General features: G+C 30.8%; 1 protein-coding gene across 1 annotated transcript in view; it reads right to left on the reverse strand.

The window, feature by feature from the left end:
- Positions 1-27,297, reverse strand: part of gpc6a (glypican 6a) — a 35,606-nt gene that overhangs the window by 1,857 nt on the left and 6,452 nt on the right. Inside the window, exons 2-3 of the mRNA XM_073842693.1 lie at positions 3,646-3,776; positions 294-469 (exon numbers count right to left, since the gene is read on the reverse strand). Of these exons, the coding sequence (XP_073698794.1) occupies positions 294-469; positions 3,646-3,776 (307 nt within the window). The remainder of the gene's footprint in view (positions 1-293; positions 470-3,645; positions 3,777-27,297) is intronic.

The following is a 27,297-nucleotide window of genomic DNA, read 5'->3' on the forward strand; positions in this document are numbered from 1 at the left end:
TATTATTATTATTTGAACATATTTGTCCGTTCTCTTTTCAGACAGTAAATCAAACAATTTTGTCAGTAAACCAGAAAATCTTGACTTTTGTTTTTGTTAGTTTTTTACAAGTGCATTAAAGCTGGAACATACAAATATGCATGCTTTTTCTTATTTTGTGAGAAAACTGTATATGATGGTATAAGTGTATATGAAGTTTTTATTGATGTTTTTAAAAAATGTAGTCCTTTTTTTGCACATCAAGATGCATTATCTTTACTGATGCAGACAGATATTCACATGAAGTGACTCACTGGAGTCTTGGAAGTAGACGTCTTTGCCGTTGTAGGCGTTTTTCAGCTTGTTGGTCATCACTCGCAGGGTCATGATCTGCTGTCTGATGAAGGTGTCCGGTCTCGTAATGTCCACTTCCACCTCCGGGTTATTGAGCTGGTTCGTGAGGCCGTCTTTCACAACTTCAGGGAAATATCTGGAAATCAACAAGCAAACATTTGATGGGAATATTTCATTCGCAATCTCTTACAGTCGGGGTTCAACATACACATCAATGATTCACTTTTTTTGAATCTGTGATTTGATATAATCAATATTTGATGACAAATCTTAAAAAGCAAATGCATTTATGTGCAAAAACCTAATAAATTAAACAAAAATCGTAATTTATGCAAATGCATGCCCAACTGATGTGCCTCAAAATGCATCTTCTCCAGACGATTATCATAAAAGCTTAATTTTTCGGTGCATTTGTGGTGGTCGCATGATGAAGTGTTGTTGTTGACTCGAGCGTGACCCCATCAGGAGTGACTTTAGCAGGATCAGCACCTCTCACATTCACATTAACAAGCCCTGCAGCTCTACATTGTGTGCAGAATGACTTCATTTGCAATATTCACTTGCACTACATGCATTAAAAGTCAGCATTTTTTTTTTTTGTGTCGGCCCTGCACTGTAGAACACAAGAATAATGCTAGGCTGCAAGCTGCACTTTCACCTATAGTGTTAAAATCACCTTGGTGGAAAAGGTGCAAACATTATTAGATCTGCATTTCTTGCAAGAAATGTTGTGTTTGCAAGGAAGCTAATTCATCTGTTAAGGTTTTAGTTAAGGTAATCAGAAATGCTTGAGTTAACATGTATTATAAAACAGTTCTGATAAGTTTTTTTTTTTTTTTTTATTCTTTATTATTACATTTTAATTAATAACTGCTTGGCAAGGACAAGACAAGAACAAAATATTTATTTATTTTAAATTCCTGGAAATAATAAAATAAAATAAAATAAAAAAATTATAAAATAAATACATTTAGCAGATTATATTCAAGTAGATTTAAAAAGGCACAACAAAATATGAAGTGGAATAAATAAGTATGCAAAGTAAAAACATTTTGTTAAAAAAAATAAAAAAAATAAATAAAAATGAAAAAAAATTTTTTATATATATATATATATATATATATTATTTTATTGAACATTCTAGATCTAAACATCTTGAAACTAGTTTCTGGGAAAAAATATATGAAAAAATAAATAAACACAAACGTAACTGTTATGATTATTAAAACGAGAAATATACTCAAAATTAAATAAATTTATAATATAAAATAAATAATATCAAATATATAAAAATATATATATACATACTCTTTTTTTGAAAATTACAAATGTAAACACTGTCTAGTAAATAATATCTAAAAAAACAATATAAAAAAGTATAAACTATTTTTTAACTAAAAATGTAAAAATAAATAAATAAATAAAATACAGTAATATATATATATATATATATATATATATATATATATATATATATATATATATATATATATATATATATATATATATATATAAATATGAATTTATTTAAATTTAAATTTTTTTTTGGTTTGAGCACTATAAATCCAAATTCTAAAATAAGAAATTATAGTCACAATTATCCTTCTGAATGGTCTACACACTGACGTCTGTAGAGCCTGTGATTCACACTGAATTATTTGCATATATCATGTTTGCCTTTGCTGAATTTCAGCCTCTTTATCCGAAGCCTGTGAGTCAGTATAAACACATGTTGCGGCATTATGCATGCAACGAACTCTATTGAGATCTAATCGCCTAATAAGCGCTTTAGAAAGAGGTAATTGTTTGTGCCTAATTAATATTTCAGGTGGTGCTTTGTGGAAAAATAAATGAAACTTGTTGAATGCTCCCAGGTTGCGCCATCGCAAATGTGCTCCCATTCAAATGCAATCCATGTGGTTTTTAAGCAGTAATTAGCCAATAATTAGATGGTTGTACTCCATGGAGACCAGATCTGACAAATATATATAAAAAAAAATTAAATCACATGTATTTCAGCTCCACCAAGTCTTATCATTTGCGTTAATTTGTCTTTTAGGTACTCTAAAAAAAAACCTTTTCACACAGTACGGGTCATTTACATGATGAGGCTACTTGGAAAGAAAATGAAACACATCTTATATTGCACCATCTGCTGATATTATCACTTGTGGAGGACTGAAAAGCAGGCGTGTTTTCTGCCAAGCTGCCTGGCTTATTGTAAAAGTCGGGCAGACGGAGTGACAGACATCATGGCGTGTTCCTGAGAACCGAAATGAACTGAAGAAATGAGCTACTGTAAAACCACAGGCCTGTCAATCCATTCAAAACCTTTTAGTGCTTTTTTATTCCATATCTGTGTCTTCAGTACTGTTTAAGAAACTCTATCATGCAAACCGCTGTCTTTTGGGCTTTTCACTGCACCTGAAGTCTTCCGCAATGTTTTAAAAATAATTAATCGCAATAAACAAATGTGTTTTGCATTGATAGCTTGTTAATATACTTGTTCCAGACAAGTTAAAACTAAGAAGGACTTATTAAAAAGCTGTTGTTAAACACAAAAGTGGTTTAGTTGTTTATGGATGCAGCATCTCAACTTCACATATTAATGTTCACAACCATTCCAACATTTTTTTTTTTCTCACCAAGGCTGCATTTATTTAATCAAAAATACAGTAAAAACAGTAATAATTTGAAATATTATTTGAATTTAAAATAGCTGTTCTCTGGTTGAATATATTTAAAATGTAATTTATTCCTGTGATGCAAAGCTGAATTTTCAGAAATTATAGTCTAAAGTAATTTCAGTACTAGTTTTTATACTAGTTATGTTCAATAGTTAGTTAAATACTTGTTACTTAACTAGTTTCTGCCTAAAATAAAATTGGAAAGGTAACTGTGATGAAGGTTAACATAACAAATTATAGTTAAAATTGAACAATCTAATATTGTAAAATATTATTACAATTTAAAATAGCTTTTATTTCAAAATTTATTTTTTTGTGATGCAAAGCTTAATTTTCAGAAATTAGTCAAAATGTATTTATTTAAATGTATTTATTTTTAATGTATTGAACATTATAAATCCAAACACCATGCAATTAGTTTATGCCTTAAAATAAAACAAAAAATTATTTACCACCAGTTGATAATCTTTTTGGAAAGACAGCAACCTTGTATTATGCCAACAGCGTGTTTTGTATTTTCCTATGACCTATTATCGCTAAAACAATTACCACGGAAGGTGTCATTGAAACACAACAATTTGCAATGCGACTCAAGGGAATCTGTGTCTGAAGGTGACCGTCGTACCTTCCCTTCGTGTGACTGTTCCAGCACTGCTCCTCATCTGGGTCAGTCACTTCGTCCTCTGCACAGATGCTGTCTGGCAGCGACGACCAGAATTTCTTTGACTCCTTCAGCTTCTCCTTAATGTCGATCACCTGGAATTATGCACAGAGAGTCAGTTTAGCATACGCCAAGCCAATAAAATACTCTGAGAGAATGAAGATTTAGGCACATTTCGAACTGAGGGATGGATTGAGTCGGGATTATTATAAAGGAGGAGGAAGATGAGGCCAATAATTTGCATGAAAATCTCATTCTGGCTCGCCGCACAGTTCACTTTTTCAGTTTTAACACTGTTAGATAATTCATTGGGGACCAGGTGCAAGTCTAATCCTCCACTAAGCTGTTCTGGTATTTTCTGTACCAACCAGAAGGATGGATTTTCTGAAAGTGACTGAACGGGATCGCTGGAATCTCTTCTCAACCCACCATGGCGCAGTGAGAGGTTTATAAATTGGACTTGTTTGCAGGCATTATGCCAAGATTTATCTGTAAAAATTGCCTGTAAATGTCTATTCCATTGTTAGACGCGTCACTGGTTGTCTGTTTTACTCATAACAGGCCTTATTAAACGGTTGCTGTTCTTCAATTCTGTAGACAGAATGCACAATTTGTCTACTATTTATTGGCTAGCAGTGCTTGTTAAGGCAAGGATCACTATTACCATTACTTAAAAGTGGGATAACGATTTCAACAGCCAACAAATTATAATTCTACAACAGTTAGTTGCATCACTTCGGAGTCTTTTCATTGATTCTTTCTACATCGTTGCACCAGTAGGTGGCGACAAGTGAGTGTATTTGAGTAAATCAGTGACTAATTCATACAACTGATTCGCTCAAAAACATTAACAAAATTACTGCCTTTTTTTAAGCCTATAATTGAATTATTCACCCAACCAATTTGTTTAAAACATTGATTCATTATGGAACAAAACAGGTGAGTTAACAAAGACGGTTAATTAACATCTTGTGAAGTGAAAAGCTGTGTGTTTGTAAGAAACAAATCCATCATTAAGACATATTTAACTTCAAACTGTTGCTCCTGATTTCTCCAGCGAAAAAGTCGAGTAATTCACTCAACCAATTTATTTAAAACATCGATTCATTACAGAATAAAACAATTGAGTGACTGACTGAAGCATTCACTAAACTGATTTGTTCAAAACTTGTTAATTTATTGTAGAGAAACAAAACAACTGGCTGCCTTTATGAGTAACTCATTGAATCGTTCTTTTGACTGATTCAATTGATCATTTGAGAACAAAGCATGTGAGTGTCTGACTAAAGCGCTCACTTAACCAAGGAATTTAAGCATACACAAACACTGATACACAAGGATAAAAACAGGGCGATTGTTATGAGTGACTTACTGAATTGTTCATTTAACTGATTCTTTCAAAACACTGATTCATTCAGGAACAAAGCATGTGAGTTTCTGACTGAATCATTTACTAAACTGATGAACTGAAGCATTCACAAACACTGAATCAATGAGATAAAAGACAAAAACGCAAACCATTAAGAGTGACTCACTGTAAAGGTAATTTAACAGATTCATTTAAGTTACTGATTCATTTATGAATGAATCATGTGAGTGTCTGATTGAAGCATGCACTTCACTGATTAACTGAGATAAAAGAATAAACACTCAAACCATTATGAGTGGCTCACTGAAAAGGTAATTTAACAGATTCATTCAAAACACTGATTCATTCAGGAACAAAGCACTTGAGACAGCATTTACAACTGAACTGAACTGAAGCATTCACAAACAGACTCACCGGAATAAAACAACTGGCTGTCTTTATGAGTGAATCATTGAATCGGTCATTAGATGGATTCATTCACATCACTAATTTATTCAGGAACAAAGCAGCTGAGAATCTGACTGAAACATTTACTTAACCTATGAACTAAAGCATTTATGAATGAACTCACAGGGATAAAACAAATGTTTTTTGTTATGAGTGACTCACTGAATTGTTCATTCACTTGATTCATTCAAAACACTGATTCATTCAGGAACAGAGCATGTGAGAGTCTGAGTGAAGTACTCGCTTAACCGATGAACTAAAGCATCCACAAAAACAGACTCACAGGAATAAAACAACTGGCTATCATTATGAGTGACTCACTGAATTGTTCATTCACTTGATTCATTCAAAACACTGATTCATTCAGGAACAGAGCATGTGAGAGTCTGAGTGAAGTACTCGCTTAACTGATGAACTAAAGCATCCACAAAAACAGACTCACAGGAATAAAACAACTGGCTATCATTATGAGTGACTCACTGAATTGTTCATTCACTTGATTCATTCAAAACACTGATTCATTCAGGAACAAAGCATGTGAGAGTATGAAGGATTAGCTTAACCTATAAACTGAAGCATTCACAAACAAGGATAAAACATCTTTTTACAAGTGAGTCATTGAAACATTCATCTAATAGATTCATTCAAAACACTAATCCATTAAAGAACAAAGCAGCTGAGAGACTGAACCATTTGCTTAACCAACAAACTGAAGCATTCGTGAGCATAGATTCACTTGGGATCAAAACAAATGACTGTCTTTAAGAGTGAGTCACTGAATCGCTAGTTCAATCAAATAAAAAGAATGCTGAATCGTTCAAGAAGGAAACATGCTACAGGCATAACAGGCGATATTGTATCAAAAACTAAGTTACTCAACTTATTATTTACTGATCTGCTGTATACAAAGCCTCTTGCTTGTATTAAATCAATTGAATAATGCAGTTTATTTCATAACTCACTTTGCAGTTTTTTGTGCTGAAGACATAAATAGTTCTTCAAATCATATGACTTAATGAAGAGACTAAATGATAATACAAAATAATACAAAAAAAATACAATAAAATTGCCACACATACCATCGTGGCACAAGTTTATCACAGAAAAGAACCGCTAACCTCATCTATTCTGTATAGAGATGTCTATCAAAGTTGAACAGATTTCTTTAAAAGATTCCTATCAAGGGTTTTAGTAGATAATACACTTGTATATTCTGCTTTGTGTGAGTGTGCTTTCCAAGTCAAAGTAAAATGGCCCCAGACGGGCTTCACTCAACCAAAGGTGTACTCTATTATTTATCTGCATTATACTCTTACTGGCTTTTGTTGCGAGAGAAAATTAGCTCGTGCTGAGACATTACAGAGCCATCGATAAAATCTTGCCTTCTGGTACATCACCAGATCTGAGCCCAGAGCTTCAGACGTGTCTGATTGATTTCATTAATGAAGTGCACTGCACTCCAGAAAGCAAACAGATTGATGCTTATCAGTTCAGGGTTCAGTTTTGACTGATCTGATGCAAGATACTGTATATGCCACACAAATCATGTTAATGGATGGACTGGGTGTGGATTACTTGTTGATTATTGTGATGTTTTTTTATCAACAATCTACGTAAAGCGCTAAAATGATTAGTCTTAATGCCTTTTTGCACTTCATAAAAATGATGTGCTCATTTTTGTTATATTTTTTATGTTGTCACTTTTTATTTCTTTTTTTAGTAAATAGTTTTTATTATTATTTGTAAAATCACAAATCATTTGTCAGTGTGTTTTTATTACAAAATACTTTTATACTTTTAATTATCTTAAAATCGCATATGATTTTTGAGCAGCAGCATAAAAATTTCATAAAATTGAAAATGATTTGTTTTAATTTTTCTGTCATTTTTATTTCTTTCTTTTTTTACAAAATATTTTGTATTATTATTACAAAAAATATTATTACTGTATAATCATAAATTAATTATGAAAATAATGATAGTATTTATTCATTTATATTACAAAATATTTGTAATTAAAGTAAAATCACAAATTATTTGTCAGAGGTGGCATTCGTTTCTAATTCCTTAATTTAAAAAATGGGAAGTTGTTATTGTTATTACTCTTTTTTATTACAACAAATGTTAATTATTACTGTATAATCAAAGGATTTATAAGAAGCATTTTATTTTTACAAAAAAGTATTGATTTTATTTATTTTCATGACAAAATATTTGTACTTATTGATGTAAAATCACACATTATTTGTGATATTTTACAAAATGGTGTTTTTATTAGAAAATATTTTTAATTACTGTAAAATCCAAAATGATTTGTCATAGGTGGCATTCGTTTTTAATGTAAAATGTAAAATATTTTTTTAGTTTAAATTTTTCTGCCATTTCTATTTCTTTTTTTTACATTACATTAATTATTGATTTGAACTATTTTGTATTTTTTACAAAATAGTTGTTATTATTATTATTATTATTATTATTATTATTATTATTTATTACAAAAATGTTAATAATTACTGTATAATCATAAAAGATTTATAAGAAGAAGCAACAGTATTTTTTTTAATGACAAAATATTTGTAATTATTGATGTAAAATCACAAATGATTTGTGAAAAGTACAGGGTTATTTTATTTATTTATTTACATTTTTCATTTTTTTAATAGTATTTTTTATTACAAAATATTTTTAATTACTGTAAAATCACAAATTATTTTTTCTGCTGTTTTTTGTTAGTTTTTCATTTTTTTCCTTTTTTATTTCAAAATATGTTTAATTATTACTATAAAAACTGAAATTTATAAGAATTTTTTTTTTTTTTACAAAATAGTTAAATAGTCTTTTTTTTATATACTACAAAATATGATTCATTATTACTGATTTGAGAGAAGCATCCATTCTGTCAATTTGTTTCATTCCTCTGTTTTTGACTCTGCTGTGGTTCCCATAACTAATATTTTGTTGCATAAGGTTCATTTGAACATGTACCAATGCTCAGAAAGTTTTTTTTACTGGAAAATATGATCAAAATACTGGCCAAGGAAAGGGTTTTACTCCATTACAGTGAGGAATTTCCTGCTGTGTGTTTGCATTACGTTGAATGCAGCTTTGATCCTTGACGTGGGGTTGTTTTTTGAGTTATTTTCTAATATTAGACCTGTATACATATCATAAATACCTCGTGCAAAGTGACATTAATTCTTGTTGGCTCAGGAAACCTGTACATATCCTGTATGTGTCATCATGCGAGTATATTAGGTTTCAGACATATAATAATGATATAATGGGATTAAAAGGTGGCGGATGTCACGTTCTGCCGAAATAAGCTGCGCTAAATGATGCCGGGGTTATCTGCGGAGTCAACAGCAACAGCCAGAGGCATGACATTAAAGAATGCGCATTGACGGCGTGTCAGAGTTGGAGACCGCTTTGCCCTTTTTGAAGTGCTAATCTGCGAACACGGGCTGCAGAGATCTGGAGCGGTTTCACACCGCGCGTTTGGTTAGCATTCATAAGCTGTTAGGCTGGATGCTGATATTAACACCTTAGCATGGATGCTCTAGGAGGTGTCGAGATAAACACACAACAGCCAAACCTACAGAAAAAGTGGCTGAGATGTGATGCTTTTGCTATTCGGTACATGTGGGATTAGATGATCCTTGTGCAACAAATAAACACACTTTCTTTCTACTAAATATTAGCTATGGGAACTAAAACAAAGGAATAAAAGAAAATTAAGTAGTAAAAATGAATTAGAATATATAAAAATTAAATAAGAAAAATTAACGCAATTTTAAATTTTACAGAAACAAATACAAATATTTTGTACAAAAACATTGTAAAATAAAATACAAATAAAACAATAAAAAAATAATATTTAATAATTGACATCAACTTGACTCCAACTTATGCAAGTCTTTTTTGCAATGTTTGGAATTTTGCAACTAAAAGTGACAAAAAAAAAATAAAAATTCTTCTTACAAATTACGGTTTGTACAATAATAATAAAACATAATATGTAATAAAAGTAATAATGATAAAGACAAAAAATGAAAAATTAATGCTGCTTTTCAAATAATTTGTGATTTTACATAAAACACACACTAAAAAAATACTATTTTGTAAAAAAAATAAAAATAAAGTGATGAAACAGAAAAATATATATTTATATAATTGAAATATCATATATAATATAATTTAAATATTTTGTAATAAAAAATAAATACCATTTTGTAAAAAATGAATACTGTTTGCAAATCATTTGTGATTTTACATCAATAATTACAAATATTTTGTAATAAAAACAAATACTATTTTGTATTACAAAATTACTCATTTTTTTTAAAACATAAAATACAAAATAAACAATAAAAAATGATAGAAAAATGTACATTGTTTACATTACAAATATTTTGTAATAAAAAATAAATAAAAATAAATACTATTTTGGTAAAAAAAAAAAAAAAAAAAAAAAACGTACATAATTTTGCAACTGTGCTTGAATAAATTTTTGCATACTTTTACATTGCATTCACCCAGTTTCAATTTATGCATTATGTTCAGTTTACAAGAAAACTTTGTGAATACATGCAACTATATATCTATTGTTTTTTTGTAGTGCTGGATAACGATTAATCGTGATTAATCACAATATATGTGTGTACTGTATATATTTATTATGTATATATATATATAAATATACACACATGCATGTATATATTTAATAAAAAATGTAGTTTATATATTAAATATAGTTATAAATATTATATCAATAAAAATATATACATGTAAATATTTTTTAAATATATACTGTATGTGTGTATCCATATATGTGTCAAAGACGAAAAAGGGTTTAAGCATAAAAACAACAAGTGTAATACTGCTTTAAATTGTTTTCAAAAATAAGAAAAAGTTTTCTGTTTAATTGAATTGCCTTTTGGTTTTTGGTTTTCTGAGCAAAAAATGAATATCATAAATCTTTCAATAATTTACAGAAGACACCCACTAAAATGTCATTGTCAGGCATATTTACAACAAAAATCATTTTATCATATTATGATATATTAAAAATTACTTTCACCCCAAATACTAATTAGTTTTCAAAATGTGCCACTATCCTAGGTTTTGCACATTTGTCAGTAAGAACTTTTTACTCATTTAAAACACATTAAAATTTATATGCTCTCTTTTTCATTTATATATTTTAATATGTACAAGTCAGATTAAGCATGTTCACAAATTTTGTGTTACACTGAATGACAATGTAACATTATTTCAACCAAATTTGGACATTTTACTCTCCAAAAACATTTGAAATCTCAAAAGTAGACACTTTACTTACATTTGATGTGCTTTATGGACATAAAATCACTTTTGTACATTTCTTTTGACGTGGACATCTTATTTATTTTGGATGCGATTAATCGCGATTAATCGTTGCACAGCACTAGTTTTCTTCTTTGCACATGCCCAGAACAAAATCAAAGCATTTTGATTTGTACAACAGATTTGAGATAAAGCACTATTCAGCAACTGCTATTTTGCAAGACGCTGCATAAACACCACAAAGCCAAAGGTGAGAAAAATGCATTTCATTCACGTAGACATTTCTTTCCAGCAAGACCGCTAGATGCTGCTACACCTCTGAGAGAGAGAAAGCAAGAGAACGATATAGAAAGACTCCCCAGACAGTAGAGAGCGTGCCAAGAGCGTGCATATAAATAAATAAACCAACTCATGTTTCAAAGGTGTATTAAAATACATGCTGTGTATTAAGAGAAGCCTTATGTTAGCGGTAAGTGAGTGGCTGTATATTGGGCAAGCGTTGCGCGCTGGGACAGGCTGCGGATCGTCTAACCGTTCGGCCACACAGATCATTAGCACACAGGCCTGCCAGAAGGGATGAGTTAAGGGCAGAGCTGTTATTCGCTTGGGCCTCATTGCTCAACGCGCGCCCGAGCTCGACAGCAGCCAGACGGCCGAGTCCAAACGCTGGCCATCATTCCCTACATGTGCCACGGCTTCACACGTGGGTTACCGGCAAATCTGTGGCTCCCCGATGACGTGGTGTTCTGGGCTATAAAGCATTAGAGAGGTTCAAACGAATGCTTAAAAATATTGTCATCTTTTAGTCACCCACATGTCATTCCAAATCCATTTGTTTTTTTTTCTTATGTGATTTTTATGTGGAAAAAATCAAGTAGGTTTGGAACGACTTGGGTGAGTATTAAGTTTTTTTCAAAGTGTTTGGTTTGCAAAAGATTTTAGCAACTAAAATAAATGTATTAATTAATTTATATATAGAAGCTGCATGGCCAAAACCCATAGCAAAAAAATAAAAAAATAAAAAAATAAAATACAATAAAATAAATGTGATTAAATACAGCAATGATTATTAAACATGTAGAAAGCAATGGCAAAAACAAACAAACAACAACAACAACAACAACAACAACAACAAAAAAACTAATGTTTGACCTCCAGCATATTATTGCACTGGTATATAAAAAATTTAATTATAAAATTAAATTAAATAATTTGATTAAATACAGCAATGTTAAAAGCAATATAGAAACCCATGGCAAAAAAAATAAATAAAAAAATATATAATAATAATAATAAACCTACTGTTTGGCCTCCAGCGGTTTATTGCATTTGTATAAAATAAAATAAAATAAAATAAAATAAAATAAAATAAAATAAAATAAAATAAAATAAAATAAAATAAAATAAAATAAAATAAAATAAAATAAAATAAAATAAAATAAAATAAAATAAAATAAAATTGTGATTGCAGCAATGTTTATTAAATTTATTTATCATTTTTAACAATACAAAATTGTGGATGGTGAAAAATTAACAATGGTGCTATTTTGTGCGTATAATTTTATATTTCAACAGCAAAAAAAAAAAAAAAAAGAAAAAAAAAAATCTATAAACCCATGGGAAAAAACACTGTTTGCCAAGCAGTGGTTTATTGTATAAAATAAAATAAAATAAAATAAAATAAAATAATAAAATAAAATAAAATAAAATAAAATAAAATAAAATAAAATAAAATAATTAAAATAAAATAAAATAAAAACTATTGTTTGGCCTCTAGCAGTTGTGCATTGCTATAAAATAAAATAATGTGATCAAATACAACAATGTTTAGTAATCAAATACAACAATGTTTATTAAATATATAGAAAAATATATCAATAAAATATATAAAAATAAATAATTATATTACTCTCCCTCTTTCTGTATATATATATATATATATATATATATATATATATATATATATATATATGTGTGTGTGTGTGTGTGTGTGGTTTATTGCATCTGTATAAGATCTTTAATTAAAAATCATTTTGGGTTCTTTGGGTGACTTCGCAGGGTGCAGGTTTGCTATTTTATGTTTTTAAACATATGTCATAGGAACAGAGGGTCAGAACTGTCTGTTCCACATGCACGGAAAAGCAAAACAAATGCTTAAAATTTTTTTTTTTTTTTTTAATATTTTTAAAATATCTTTCAGTCACCCACATGCCATTCCAAACCTGTTTGCTTTTATTTCTTATGTGGAAAAAATCAAGTAGGTTTGAAACGACTAGTAAATTGATTTGAAGTCAAAAAGTGTATTATTCATTTTCAGCACTCATTTAGGAAACATTTCTGTAACAGGCGTCTCATTTCAGACAACAACAGGCATTGTGTTATCTGTGGAAAAGCATCCTTATTTTCTGTGAAAGTGTCGCTGTAATTATTGCTGCAGTTCAAAAACACTCCAAAGTGTTGCAGAATCTAGGCAGAGCGGAGGAAAAAGCCATAAATTGATTTATTTTTCTTGTAATGTAGTCTAATTAATTCAGCTACAAGTCTGTTCTTTGCTAAAGCAAAACTTGCTGGTTTGGAAGAGGAAGCTAGAACTTTTTTTCAAAGTATTTAGTTTGCAAAAGATTTTACTAACAAAAATAAATGAATTAATGAATTTACATATAGAAGCTGCATGGTCAAAGCCCAGGCATAAAAAAACCCTGGAATTCAGTGGGTTATTCTATAAATGAAATAAACCAATGTGATTGAATACAGCAATGTTTATAAAATATATATACAAACCCATGGCAAAAAAAAAAAAAAAAAAAAAAAACTGTTTGGCCTCCAGCGGTTTATAACATTTGTAAAATAAAATAAAATAATACATCAATGTTTAATAAATTTATGAAACCCATGCCAAAAAAAGAAAAAAAAAATCGGTTTATTGCATTGGTATAAAAATAAAATAAAATGAATTAAAATAAAATAAAATAAAATAAAATAATGTGATTAAATACAGCAGCAATGTTTATTAAATTTATGAAACCAATGGCAAAAAAATAAAAAAATAATAAAATAAAATAAAATAAAATAAAATAAAATAATAAAATACAGCAGCAATGTTTATTAAATTTATGAAACCCATGGCAAAAAAAGTGGTTTATTGCATTGGTATAAAAATAAAATAGAATTAGAAATAAATTAGAAAAAAGTGATTATATACAGCAATGTTTAATAAATATATAGAATACTAAAACAACTGTGGATCGTGAAAACAGCATTCAACAGCATCTAATTCTCTCTCTCTCTCTCTCTCTCTCTCTCTCTCTATATATATATATATATATATATATATGTGTGTGTGTGTGTGTGTGTGTGTGTGAGTGAGTGTGTATATATTACCATGGTAAACAAGGCAGAATGTCTTAATCTGTGTAAGCTGCATGGCAAAAACTCTACTGTTTGGCCTCCAGTGGTTTATTGCATTTGTATAAAATAAAATAAAATAAAATAACATCATGGGTCTCCAACTCAAACAGTACAGGTTTGCTATTTAATGTTTTTGAACATATGTCATAGGAACAGTGGGTCAGAACTGTCCGTTTTCTATCAAATGGATATAAATGTGCCTGTAACAGCATACCGGTGGAGTTTAGCCTCTGGACTCCTTTTCACTTAAAATAGGAGGAAATGTTTCGTGGGTACAATCCATCATTGTGGTACTAAATGTGCTCGGCACCATTTAGACCTGATAGTTCTCCGGCTCACTGGGGAATACAAGCAGGACCCATCATTGCTGGCCAGGTCCACATGCGACTTCCAACCTTCAAAATTCCCCTGCAACTGCCCTCTATTAGAAAGTTTAGGAGATGACCTGTCCCCAATTTATAATGATTTTATTCCCAGCTGAGTTTTTCTTTCCCTATGCTATGAGGCCCATGCCTATGTAATGATACGTTAAAGACTGCATGACTAGAATAACAGCAAAATTCATTATGGAGAAGACTGCAAAGGGCATGCAATAATCATAGCAAACAAAAGAGCCTTTCGAAATGATTGCTATGTCGAAGGCTTGTTCAGATGATTTCAGTGCAATAAAATGCACAAGATATTTTCTGATGTTATTGCCATTGTCACTGAGAGTCGCTATGATTTTATATTTTCTCTTTTGCTGTGGCATGCAAAGGCACATTATTTAATTTTTATTTAATGTCAACACAATTTAGTTTCATAAAACAAGTTCTGCTTGTTATTTGTGCACAATTATTAAATAAAAAATAAATGTAAAAATATCTAAACATCCTTGCTGTGCATGCCTTAAAATACTGGAAAATTGCTTTTCCTTTCTTTTTTTTTAAAGCAATAATCTAATTATATTGAGTAAGCTTTAAAATGTGTCTTGCTATAAGGTATGGTTATTAAAAAAACAGGCAAAAATACTGATTAAGAAAATTATTTTTGGCAATACAGACAGCAAAATTATGTATCACCCTATATTTTAACTAATTTAATTTACATTTTACCTTGGAAACACATCATAAGTACAGTATTTCATGATGGTTTAATGCAAAATAAAATAAAATAAAGATTAAAAACTAATTTAAAAAAAATCGCTCATTATAAAAACCTAGGCACATCAATGCTTTATGGGGCTTTACATATTTTGTACTTAATGGAAAAATCTAAATGTAACCTTTTCTTTTTTTTCTTTCTTTTTTAAATTTTTTTTTTAATTCTGTATGGATTCTTTAAATGCATCAAAAGTTACCATAAATACATTTATAATGTAACAAAAGATTAAAATTACATTCCATCCTACATTTTTACCCATATATTATCCATTGTCACTTGGAAAAGTTTGTATATTTTCTCTTTTTCTGTGGCATGCTAATACACACTTTTGAAATTATTATTTAAATTCAATGAAAATGAAAATGATTTATTATTTAAAATTATGAATTTAGTTTCAAAATCATTGGTGAACATGTTTAAAATGAATGAATGAATAAATAAATAAATAAATAAATAAATATCCTTTAAATAAAACTTTAATAAAAATATGTCTTGAATGCTATAAATATGCCCTAAAATACTGGAAAATTATGATTTCTGTATTTTTTAAAGCATTAATCTAATTATATAGAGTAAGGTTTAATATTTATTTTGCATTATGATGTTAAGGGGTGGTTATTTAAAAAAAAAAGAGGGACTCAAATGCAACTATTACAAAAGGATCAAACGCTCACTGATGCTCCAGAAGGAAACACGATGCATTAAAGGATTAGTTCACTTTCATACAATGTACAGATAATGTACTCACCCCCTTGTCATCCAAGATGTTCATGTCTTTCTTTCCTCAGTCGTAAAGAAATTATGTTTTTTTGAGGAAAACATTTCAGGATTTCTCTCTTTATAATGGATATGGATGGTGCCCCGAAGTTTGAACTTCCGAAATGCAGTTTAAATGCAGCTTCAAAAGGCTCTAAACGATCCCAGACGAGGAGGAAGGGTCTTATCTAGCGAAACGATCGGTTATTTTTGAAACAAATTGACAATTTATATACTTTTTAACCTCAAATGCTCGTCTTGTCTCATCTCTGCGCAGTGAATGTGTGGTCAGTAGAATCCGGGTCAATGCAGTTAGGGGATGTCTAAAAACTCCCATCTCGTCTATGTCTTCAATGTCAAAATCGTCCTACAATGCTGTTTTTACCTTTTTTTTGTAAAGGGCGTTTGAGTTTCTTTGTATGTTCACTTTGTAAACACTATGTTGGTACTTTTGCAGCGATCTAAGGCGATTTTGAAGATAGGGAAGAAAACGAGATTGGAGTTTTTTGACATACCCTAACTGTATTTACCCGATTCACACAGACTTCGCATGCAATGGCAGAGATGAGACAAGATGAGCATTTGAGGTTAAAAAGTATATAAATTGTCAATTTGTTTCAAAAATACCCTTCCTCCTCGACTGGGATAGTTTAGAGCCTTTTGAAGCTGCATATAAACTGCATTTCGGAAGTTCAAACTTCAGGGCGTCATCCTTATCCATTATATAGAGAGAAATCCTTCACGACAGAGGAAAGAAAGACATGAACATCTTGGATGACAAGGGGGTAAGTACATTATCTGTGCATTGTTGTTATGAAAGTGAGCTAATCCTTTAAGAATTTGAAGATCAGGGTAAACTTATTCTGTCTTCTCAGAAACTTCTAACTATCTAACTAGCCTCTGACAGGCAGTACTAAATGAAAAAAAAAAAAAAAATGATATTTAGGCAAAATAAACAAAATTTACACATCTGCATTCTGTTCAAAAGTTTTCACACCCCCCAAGCTCTCAATGCAACATGTTTTCTTCTGGAGCATCAGTGAGCGTTTGAACCTTCTGTAATAGTTGCATATGAGTCCCTCAGTTGTCCTCAGTGTGAAAAGATGGATCTCAAAATCATACAGTCATTGTTGGAAAGAGTTCAAATACACAAAACTGCTGGAAAACCAAATCAATCTTATTTTGGTAAAACAATTAACATTTTCCAGATTCTGAAAGGGGGATGAAAACTTTTGACCTCAACCTCGATTTTGTAATTGATTCTTTAAATGCATCAAAAAGTGACCGTAAATGAGATTTACAATGTAACAAAACATTCAAATGAAATCCTATTCTTCTCATTTAATGTTTTCACTTGAACTTACATCACATGGCACGAGTAAAATGGTTTGCGAACAGTATTTCACAAGCTGACCTTAACTAAGCATTTCCAGCAGTTCAGGCACTGCCGACTTCTGTAACAGAGAAAACCAAGTTTACAGCCACGTCTCTTGTGTCTACAGCTCACCCTTCCCCGAAGCCCAAGATCTTGGAAGTGATGTCAAATGCCAGTTGAACCAGTCAAGCAAGCCGCTCTCTCTCGGCTCCGCATACCAAATGCACCCTCGCCGCTTCATGTGGGGCCAGCTTTGGTGACCCTTCTTAGCATCTGATCAAATGGCTGGCGAGTCACGTCCCCTGAAGCATTCCTTGTGAAGATCGGGGGCCCACCATGACCCCTCAGAACAGAGTTAGTGGGTCGAGCCGTGTGAAGATCTGAGCCTCGTATAGGTCAGAGCTTCTCATTAGGACTACTTGTTCTCGCACTCCTTCCTCCCAATGGGAAGGAGCGGCGTCGTGTTAATGCGGCATCTCACGCTGCTATAGATTAGACGTGTGGAGTGGATTTGGCTAATTGGACGGGGATTACGCTGCATGAGGTTTCACTGTTTGTGTTATGCACAGTCAGGAACACGTCCCCTGGCGTTCTGTACACAAACAGCATGCGAGTGGCATTTCGTCCGAGATGATATTCGACTGATTAAAAACCTGAGTTGTGAGATTTGCTCATTAGAAATCAATTGGACTCCAACTGAGTCCGCTCGCATGTGGGTTTTGACATGAAATGCTTGACACGTCCTGCGGTGCGACATGATAAATGCCATCTAAAATCATTTAAACTGGATTTTAGTACTGGTTTTGTCTAGTGAATAGATTTCTTACTCTACATGAAGACTACATGAAATCTGCACTGTAATAAAAAATATTTTTTCGAAGTTGCAAATAAAAATTATTACGTATATTGGACTTGTACTTCGAAATTTCACATTGATTCAGTGCTGCTGTATCTTTGTAATTAACTGTGAAACTTACTAGCAATGTCTGAGTTTGGCTAAACATTATTTCCACACCAACTGTTTTTTTTATTATTATATTTGCATAAAAAAATACTAAAAACATTTTTTTTATATACATTCATATACATAATTTTTTTTTTTTGCTTTAATATGCATTAACTACTCGTGCAAGAAAAGCAACTGGCTTGTTATAAACATGTAGTTTAATTTACTGACAATGATAAATTGACAATTCAATACTGCACAAAAACAGCTTTACCTGACTTACATATTGCCTAATTAATATTCTTTGTAATATCATATGCAACAAATAAATACATAAAATAATAAATTAATTAATAAAATAAGCAAGCAAGCTTTGTGAATGGTTAAATTTTCAAATATGTCACAACCAGTGACTGAGGTAAAATAAAATAAAATAAATACAGGAAATAAATTAAAATACTATAATTTGTTTAATATTTTAAATTCGTTTTTAATTTGATGTTTTATTTTAGTTAATTTTCTTGCATTTCTGTATTTTTTGTCATTTTTTAAATTAGTTTTTATTTCATGTCTAAATAGTTTTAAAGTTTCAATTTTAGCTGTAATAATTGTAGCTCTTCAAGTTAAATTAAGCAAAAATTAAAATTATATTTCAGTTAACATGTTTTTCATTTAATTAACATGTTTTTTATGGTTTTAAATACAGAAATAGAAACGTAGTCAGCAAAATACTAAAATAAATAAATAAATAAACTTAATTTAACTTACATTTTGTTTAGTTTTTTATCAGTATTTTGATGAATGTAAAATACTTATCAAAACTATTTCTTTTAAAATTAATGAATACTTTTATTCAGCAAAGGTGCATTGAATTGATCTAAAGTGACAGTAAAAACATTTATAATTTTTTTTTTAAATATTTTTTATTTCAAATAAATGTTCAATATTTTCAACAAACAATCCTGAAAAAGTGTAACCATTTCACGGTAATGGCTGCTGAAAATTCAGCTTTGCATCAAAGGAATAAATTACATTTTAAAATATATCAAAATAGAAAACAGTTATTCAGAATTATAATAATATTTCACAACATTGATGTTTTTACTGTATTTTTTTCTAAAAAAAAAAAAATGCAGCCTTAGTGGAGTGACTTCTGCCAATAAATAAATTAACAAACAAACAAATCAATAACATTTACTATCTATCTATCTATCTATCTATCTATCTATCTATCTATCTATCTATCTATCTATCTATCTATCTATCTATCTATCTATATATATATGTCAACATGACTGTTCTCAATTTCTTTTAGTTTCTGGTGTATTAGGAAATAAAAATTCCACAGCAAATGTGTTTTGTTTTTGGCATTCTTCTCGATTTTGATGAACAAACTCCTGAAACGAGGACAGAAGCCACTGGACATCCCGATTAAGAGCAGAACTTGCCATCAGAATGTCAAAACCCCTCTATAAACACATGCATGTATCCAGATGAGACAGTCCTCACATTGCACTGTCTAGTCATCTGCTTTCTCATGAAAGCGCCAGTGAACCGAGTGACACCGCTAAGGCCGACCCTCCACATTAATTCAGCGCTTTTTACAGCCCGTCTTCTCGATGTTCCCTGCCAAGAGCTGAAAGCCAACCCCAACAGGATGAGCTGCGAGTGATGTAGCCTCTTTCTTTTTAGTGCCTGTCACTGCGGACGCTCATATATCAGCGCAGAGCCTTAACGTTTAGCTGAACATTTTAATTACAGCCACTTTCGATAGCAAAACAGTAGCAGTTACGCATGTGAGAAGAGAAAACAACTGCTTTGTTGGGAACGTCAAAGTGTTGACTAAATTATCTGGTTTCCCTTTACAGCTTTCGATGTGTTGATCACAACACTTCAAAGAAGTTTTGCCCAAAAATTAAAAGTTTGTTTCTTTATCAAAACAGATTTGGAGAAATGTAGCATTACAGCACTTGCTTACCAATGGATCTTCTGGAGTGAATGGGTGCCGTCAGAATGAGAGTCCAAACTGCTGATTAATACATCACAATAATCCACAACTCTCCAGTCCATCAATTTAGTGAAAAGTGTCATATTTGTCGTGACTGGGGTTAAAATAAAATAAAATAAAATTTTAAGATCAGTCAACTCAAAAAAACGTTTAGTCAACTTTAAATGTTAAGTTGTACTAAATGAAAACTTAGATATTTGAGTTGATTCAACTTAAAATTAAGGCAGCTGGGTAACAAACCCAGCTTTTAAGTTTAACAAACTAACTTTTTTGTTTAGTCAACTCAAATATCGAAGTTTAACAAACCCAGCTTTTAAGTGTAACAAAATATTTTTTGTTTAGTCAACTCAAATATCTAACTTGTCACTTAATACAACTTAACATTTCAAGTTAGCTAATCTTATTTGAGTTGACTGAACTTAAAAGTTTAAGGCAGCAGGGTAACAAATTATTTTAAGTTGATTCAACAAACTTTATTTTTTACAGTATATATTAAAATAAACTGTGGCTGCTCATTTATCAGTGCAAAGCCTTAACTTTGCTGCCTTGAAACATTAAGATCAGTCAACTAAAAAAAACAAAAAAAACGTTTAGTCAACTATAAATGTTAAGTTGTACTAAATGAAAACTTAGATATTTGAGTTGATTCAACTTAAAATTAAGGCAGCTGGGTAACAACCCAGCTTTTAAGTTTAACAAACTAACTTTTCTGTTTAGTCAACTCAAATATCGAAGTTTAACAAACCCAGCTTTTAAGTGTAACAAACCATTTTTTGTTAAGTCAACTCAAATATCTAAGTTGTCACTTAATACAACTTAACATTTCAAGTTAGCTAATCTTATTTGAGTTGACTGAACTTAAAAGTTTAAGGCAGCAGGGTAACAAATTATTTTAAGTTGACTCAACAAACTTTATTTTTTACAGTATATATTAAAATAAACTGTGGCTGCTCATTTATCAGTGCAAAGCCTTAACTTTGCTGCCTTGAAATTTTAAGATCAGTCAACTAAAAAAAAAAAAAAAAAAAAAACGTTTAGTCAACTATAAATGTTAAGTTGTACTAAATGAAAACTTAGATATTTGAGTTGATTCAACTTAAAATTAAGGCAGCTGGGTAACAACCCAGCTTTTAAGTTTAACAAACTAACTTTTCTGTTTAGTCAACTCAAATATCGAAGTTTAACAAACCCAGCTTTTAAGTGTAACAAAATATTTTTTGTTTAGTCAACTCAAATATCTAACTTGTCACTTAATACAACTTAACATTTCAAGTTAGCTAATCTTATTTGAGTTGACTGAACTTAAAAGTTTAAGGCAGCAGGGTAACAAATTATTTTAAGTTGATTCAACAAACTTTATTTTTTACAGTATATATTAAAATAAACTGTGGCTGCTCATTTATCAGTGCAAAGCCTTAACCTTGCTGCCTTGAAATTTTAAGATCAGTCAACTAAAAAAAAAAAAAAAACGTTTAGTCAACTATAAATGTTAAGTTGTACTAAATGAAAACTTAGATATTTGAGTTGATTCAACTTAAAATTAAGGCAGCTGGGTAACAACCCAGCTTTTAAGTTTAACAAACTAACTTTTCTGTTTAGTCAACTCAAATATCGAAGTTTAACAAACCCAGCTTTTAAGTGTAACAAACCATTTTTTGTTAAGTCAACTCAAATATCTAAGTTGTCACTTAATACAACTTAACATTTCAAGTTAGCTAATCTTATTTGAGTTGACTGAACTTAAAAGTTTAAGGCAGCAGGGTAACAAATTATTTTAAGTTGATTCAACAAACTTTATTTTTTACAGTATATATTAAAATAAACTGTGGCTGCTCATTTATCAGTGCAAAGCCTTAACCTTGCTGCCTTGAAATTTTAAGATCAGTCAACTCAAAAAAACAAAAAAACAAAACAAAAAACGTTAAGTCAACTTATATATTAAAATAAACTGTGGCTGCTCATTTATCAGTGCCTTAACATTTAGCTGAACATTTTAATTATAGCCACTTTCGCTAGCAAAACATTAGCAGTTACCCATGTGAGAAGAGAAAACAACTGCTTTGTTGGGAATGTTGAAGTGTTGACTAAATTATCTGGTTTCCCTGTACAGCTTTCAACATTGTTAATCAAAACACTTTAAATGAGTTTTTCAACCTAAAATTAAGAGTTTTTTGTAGCATTTCATCACTTGCTCACCAATGGATCTTCTGCAGTGAATGGGTGCCGTCAGAATAAGAGTCCTAACGGCTGATATAAACAATAATCCACAAGTCCACTCCAGTCCATCAGTTAACATTTTGAAAAGCCAAAAGCTGCATGTTTGAAAAAACAAATCCATCATGAAGGCGTTTTATGATTAAACCATCACTTCTGGACATAGTCCATAATCCATAATAACACTTCCTTCAGTAAAAATGTCCATCTCTTGTTGTCCTCTCACATTAAAATCCACCCACATATTTGTTTAGAGCTGTTTTGGCTTGTTAACAGTGCTTGATCTGTGCATATTTCAGATTTTTGAAAAAAAAAAAAAACATATCAGATGACTTTTTTTTTTACTAAAGAAAGAAATATTATGGATTATCAACTCATATTTTCATATCCATTGCTGAGCAAGTGATTTAATGCTACATTTCTCCAAATCAGATACAAATCAGAAACAATCTCATCTACATCTTGGATGACCTGAGGGTGAGTTCATTTAACTGATAGACGCAGAAGTGGACTTTTTGAGGCAGATTTAAATAGATTTAGATCCTGTCTGTCTAGCAGAAAATGTCTTTCGATCAGCTAATATGATAATAACTGATGTTTCACAACTACATATTTTTCAAAAATGCGGCGTAAAGGTCAAAAAATCCATCTTCGTGTTTACATGCACAAAAAAAAAAGTGTCCAACAGTAATTGTTTTGAAAAGGTGATGGATTTGTTGCAAGCAGTGCTTTAAAGGGCATAAATTTAGAGACAAAACTTCTCCCAGCATGCTGTTTTAGCATTTCCACACAATATGAAACGGCACAAGTGTTTTCAAAATTGCTAATCATAGTGAATGTTTCCTGAGCATCAAATCAGAATACTAGCATGATTTCTGAAAGATCATGTGACGCTGAAGACTGAAGTAATTATGCTGAAAATGCAGCTTTGCATCACTTACACCAAGTAATTTCAACCATACTGGCAAACTTGTTGGGTATTGTGAGCATATTAACATGAGCGCCACAGAAATCCCTTTAAATAAACAGAAGAACAATAGAGACGCTATTATGAGTCCAGAAAGAAGATCTATTCATTATGTTGAAATCTCTTGCCCTGAACACCAAGACCCTCATTATTAAAAACACTGTGTACAGTTTGATCCAAATTTGTATTTTGAGCTCCCTTTTGGGCTTTTCTTCTTTAAATAAACTTGTTCGTTGTTTTCCTCTGGAGCACTGAAATGATAGATTGATGTATGTTTTGATAATATTAAAATAGTCAAGTGTTATACTTTGCTGTCTTGTATTCCAACCAAACACAAGCTACATTGCAAACTATTTTAAACAGACAACGAAAACAGAAGAAGAACAACTGGATCTCAGTGGATCTCAGGATTTCAACACTGACATTACACAGAAATTCTAAAGTTTGGGTCGGTAAGATTTTTGAAAATGCTTTGAAAAAGTCTCTTATGCTGACCTAAGATGCACTTCTTTAATGAAAATTACAGGAAAATTAACAATTGTTTGAAGTATTTTTGACAATTTAAATGACTGATTATTACCGATGTCATTATTACCGATGTTATGCTACTTCATATTTTTGAGTAAACCATGATGCATTTTATTTTTCAGGATTATTTGATAAATAGAAACCAGTGGCTGAGGTAAAAAATAATAATAATAATAATAAAAATAAATAAAACAATAAAATTAAAATTTAGCTCATTAAGTTAAATTAAGCAAAAATGAAAATAATATATATAAATTTAAGCTTTACTATTATTATTATTATTATTATTATTATTATTATTATTTAATATTAAATAATAAATAAATAAATAAATAAATAAGCTTAATTTAAATGTAACTTTTTAATCAGCATTTTATTGTATGTAAATTATTTCCCAAAACTTTTTTTTAATTAAATGAATACTTTTATTTAGCAATGTTGCATTGAATTGATCTAAATAGACAGTAAAGACATTTACAATGTTACAAAAGATTTCTATTTCAAATAAATGTTGTTCTTTTGAGCTTTTGTATTTTGTATTTTGTTATTCAGAATTAAAATAATAATGATGTTTTTTTTCTGTATTTTTTTCTCAAAAAAAAGGTACAATTTTGAAATATTTTTACAATTTGAAATAATTATTTTCAATGTGAATATATTCTAAAATGCAATTTATTTTTATGGTGCAATGCTGAGTTTTCAGCATAATTAATCCAGTCTTATGTGCCACATGATCCTTCAGAAATTATTCTAATATGCTGATTTACTGCTCAAAAACATTTCTGATTATTGTCACATGTGCTAAACCATGATGCATTTTATTTTTCAGGATTCTTGGACAAATAAATTAGAGCATTTATTTGAATGCTATACAATTTTTTACTGTCACTTCTGATCAATTTAATGCGTCCTTGCTGAAAAAAAAGTATTAATATCATTAAACAAAAAACATCATAGCATGTTACAATAGTTTACACATTTTTTTTTAATGTTCATTCGGTCTCAGTTTGCAATATTATGGATTATAGACTGATATTTTTGAGTTAAAACATTTTAATGATGGATTTGTTTCTTACAAACACAACTTTTCACTAATGTTGTAATGTTTTTATCAGCAGCCCTCATTCTGGCGGCACCCATTTACTGTAGAGCATCCATTGGTGCATTTATTTAAAACAGAATCTATTGTAACATTATAAATGTCTATACTGTCACTTTTGAACAATTTAATGCATCCTTGCCAAATAAAAGTATTAAATTCATATAAAAGTTCAGTTTGCATTCTGTCTCAATTTGCTTTATCTTCACTAGTCGCAACACCATGTGCTTCATTTGCTCAAAATTGAAATCTGCTTAACTTTATTATATCATGAACAGTCTGTCAGTAATATTGCCTCAAATTACAAACCCTTATGGAAAACGAATGAGTATCGGCTGCTTTTCTTCACTGCAAATGGCTTTTATTCTCTCAGTGAGGCCGATTATCTTTGTATGAAATCTTCATGTACGTTTCTCTCTCTAGTAATGTTTTAGTTATGTGCACTATTGATTCAATAATCCATCTGTATTGCTTCCTTCACTACATTTTGTATTCTACACCATATTCATTGTTTCATTTGCTATGCCGCTCATGGGAAACCCTCTGTTGCGTTATTTGCACATAAAGGCTTTTGTGGATGTGAATATAGTCTGAGTTTGGCTGAGAATATCTCCAGCATCTGTGGAAAGGTTAAGCGTGCTGAGGTTTCATTGTCTGCTGGGTTGTTTGTGTCAAAAAAGAGGCTTTGGGTAAAAGGTTGTCCGTCTGAAAATTTCTCAACTATGAACACGACGATAAGCCCATGAGGAATGCTCCAGATAAAGCGATTCCCGGTGCAGCCGGACTCTGAAAATCCAGTTTATCTATGCAACACGGCTATGAATGCAATGCGGTTATGGGTTAGTTAGAGTCTACAGACATATCCATTTCCATGATAAATGCACGACGCACCCTGTGTATTAGATCCGAGCGGTGGTCCATCAACCAGCATGTCAGCAATTCCTAGGAAACGGTAATCTACGTTAAATATGAAAGCGCTGAATCGGATGGATGACATAACTGCGGCGTATCTGGATCTTCCCAAAGGTTCTGCGCTCACATGTAACAAGCCAGCGTTGCATGGTTGTGAGCTATTTATTATTCATGCCGAAAAAAATCCCAGACTGCCAGAACAGAGGGGTCAGACCCAGAGGAAGCGCACACATCGCCTCCCATGATGCCCCTGAAATGAACGCCTCAACTTCATGCTCGCGCGAAGCAGTTCCTCTCGTCTCATTTCAACCGCTGTCACGGAAGAACACATTAGTATGACGCTCAAAGAAAACTGGGAACACCTGCTTTCTTGTTGCATGCATTTCTAGTTTTAAAACGCAACATGCATTGGTCTATTTTAGTAAAACGTGGTGTTTTTTGCTTATTAAAGTGCCAGATGGACTACAGAAAGCTTTTTGCTTGACCTGTGGGACTTTCATTAATATATACAGCATGATTAGTTAGTTCATTAGCCATATATATCATATGATTAGTTGTTTTTCTTTAATTAATTAGTTATATGCATCGTTGTCACGTCTCAAGGGTTGTTTTTCCATGGCAATTTATAATATTTGCTTTTTGCACTTCAAACATCAGAATCTCAGCCAAACTGAAGTGTCAAATTAATATGCCATCACTATTTAGTAATTTAATCAACTGGCACAACATTGCACATATTAATTATGACTTGATTCATTAATTAGCATGATTTAATTCTGGTGTATATTTACATAGGAGTAAATATGTAATTAAATATGCTCATTAATAAATGTATTCTTGCATATATATATATATATATATATATATATATATATATATATATATATATATATATATATATATATATATATATATATATATTAGGGGTGGGCATAGATTAATTTTTTTAATCTAGATTAATCTAGATTAAATCTTGGAATTAATCTAGATTAATCTAGATTAAAATGGCTAATTTGAATTCTGCTGAAGGCATTCAGAATATGTGTGCTACCCAAATAATGACTAAAAGTAAGTCTTTGAGAATGGATCATAAAGCTCATAAAGCTGTTCTATGATAATTTG

Source organism: Garra rufa, chromosome 6 (genome assembly GCF_049309525.1).
Source record: "Garra rufa chromosome 6, GarRuf1.0, whole genome shotgun sequence".
NCBI classification, from domain to species: Eukaryota; Metazoa; Chordata; class Actinopteri; order Cypriniformes; family Cyprinidae; genus Garra; species Garra rufa.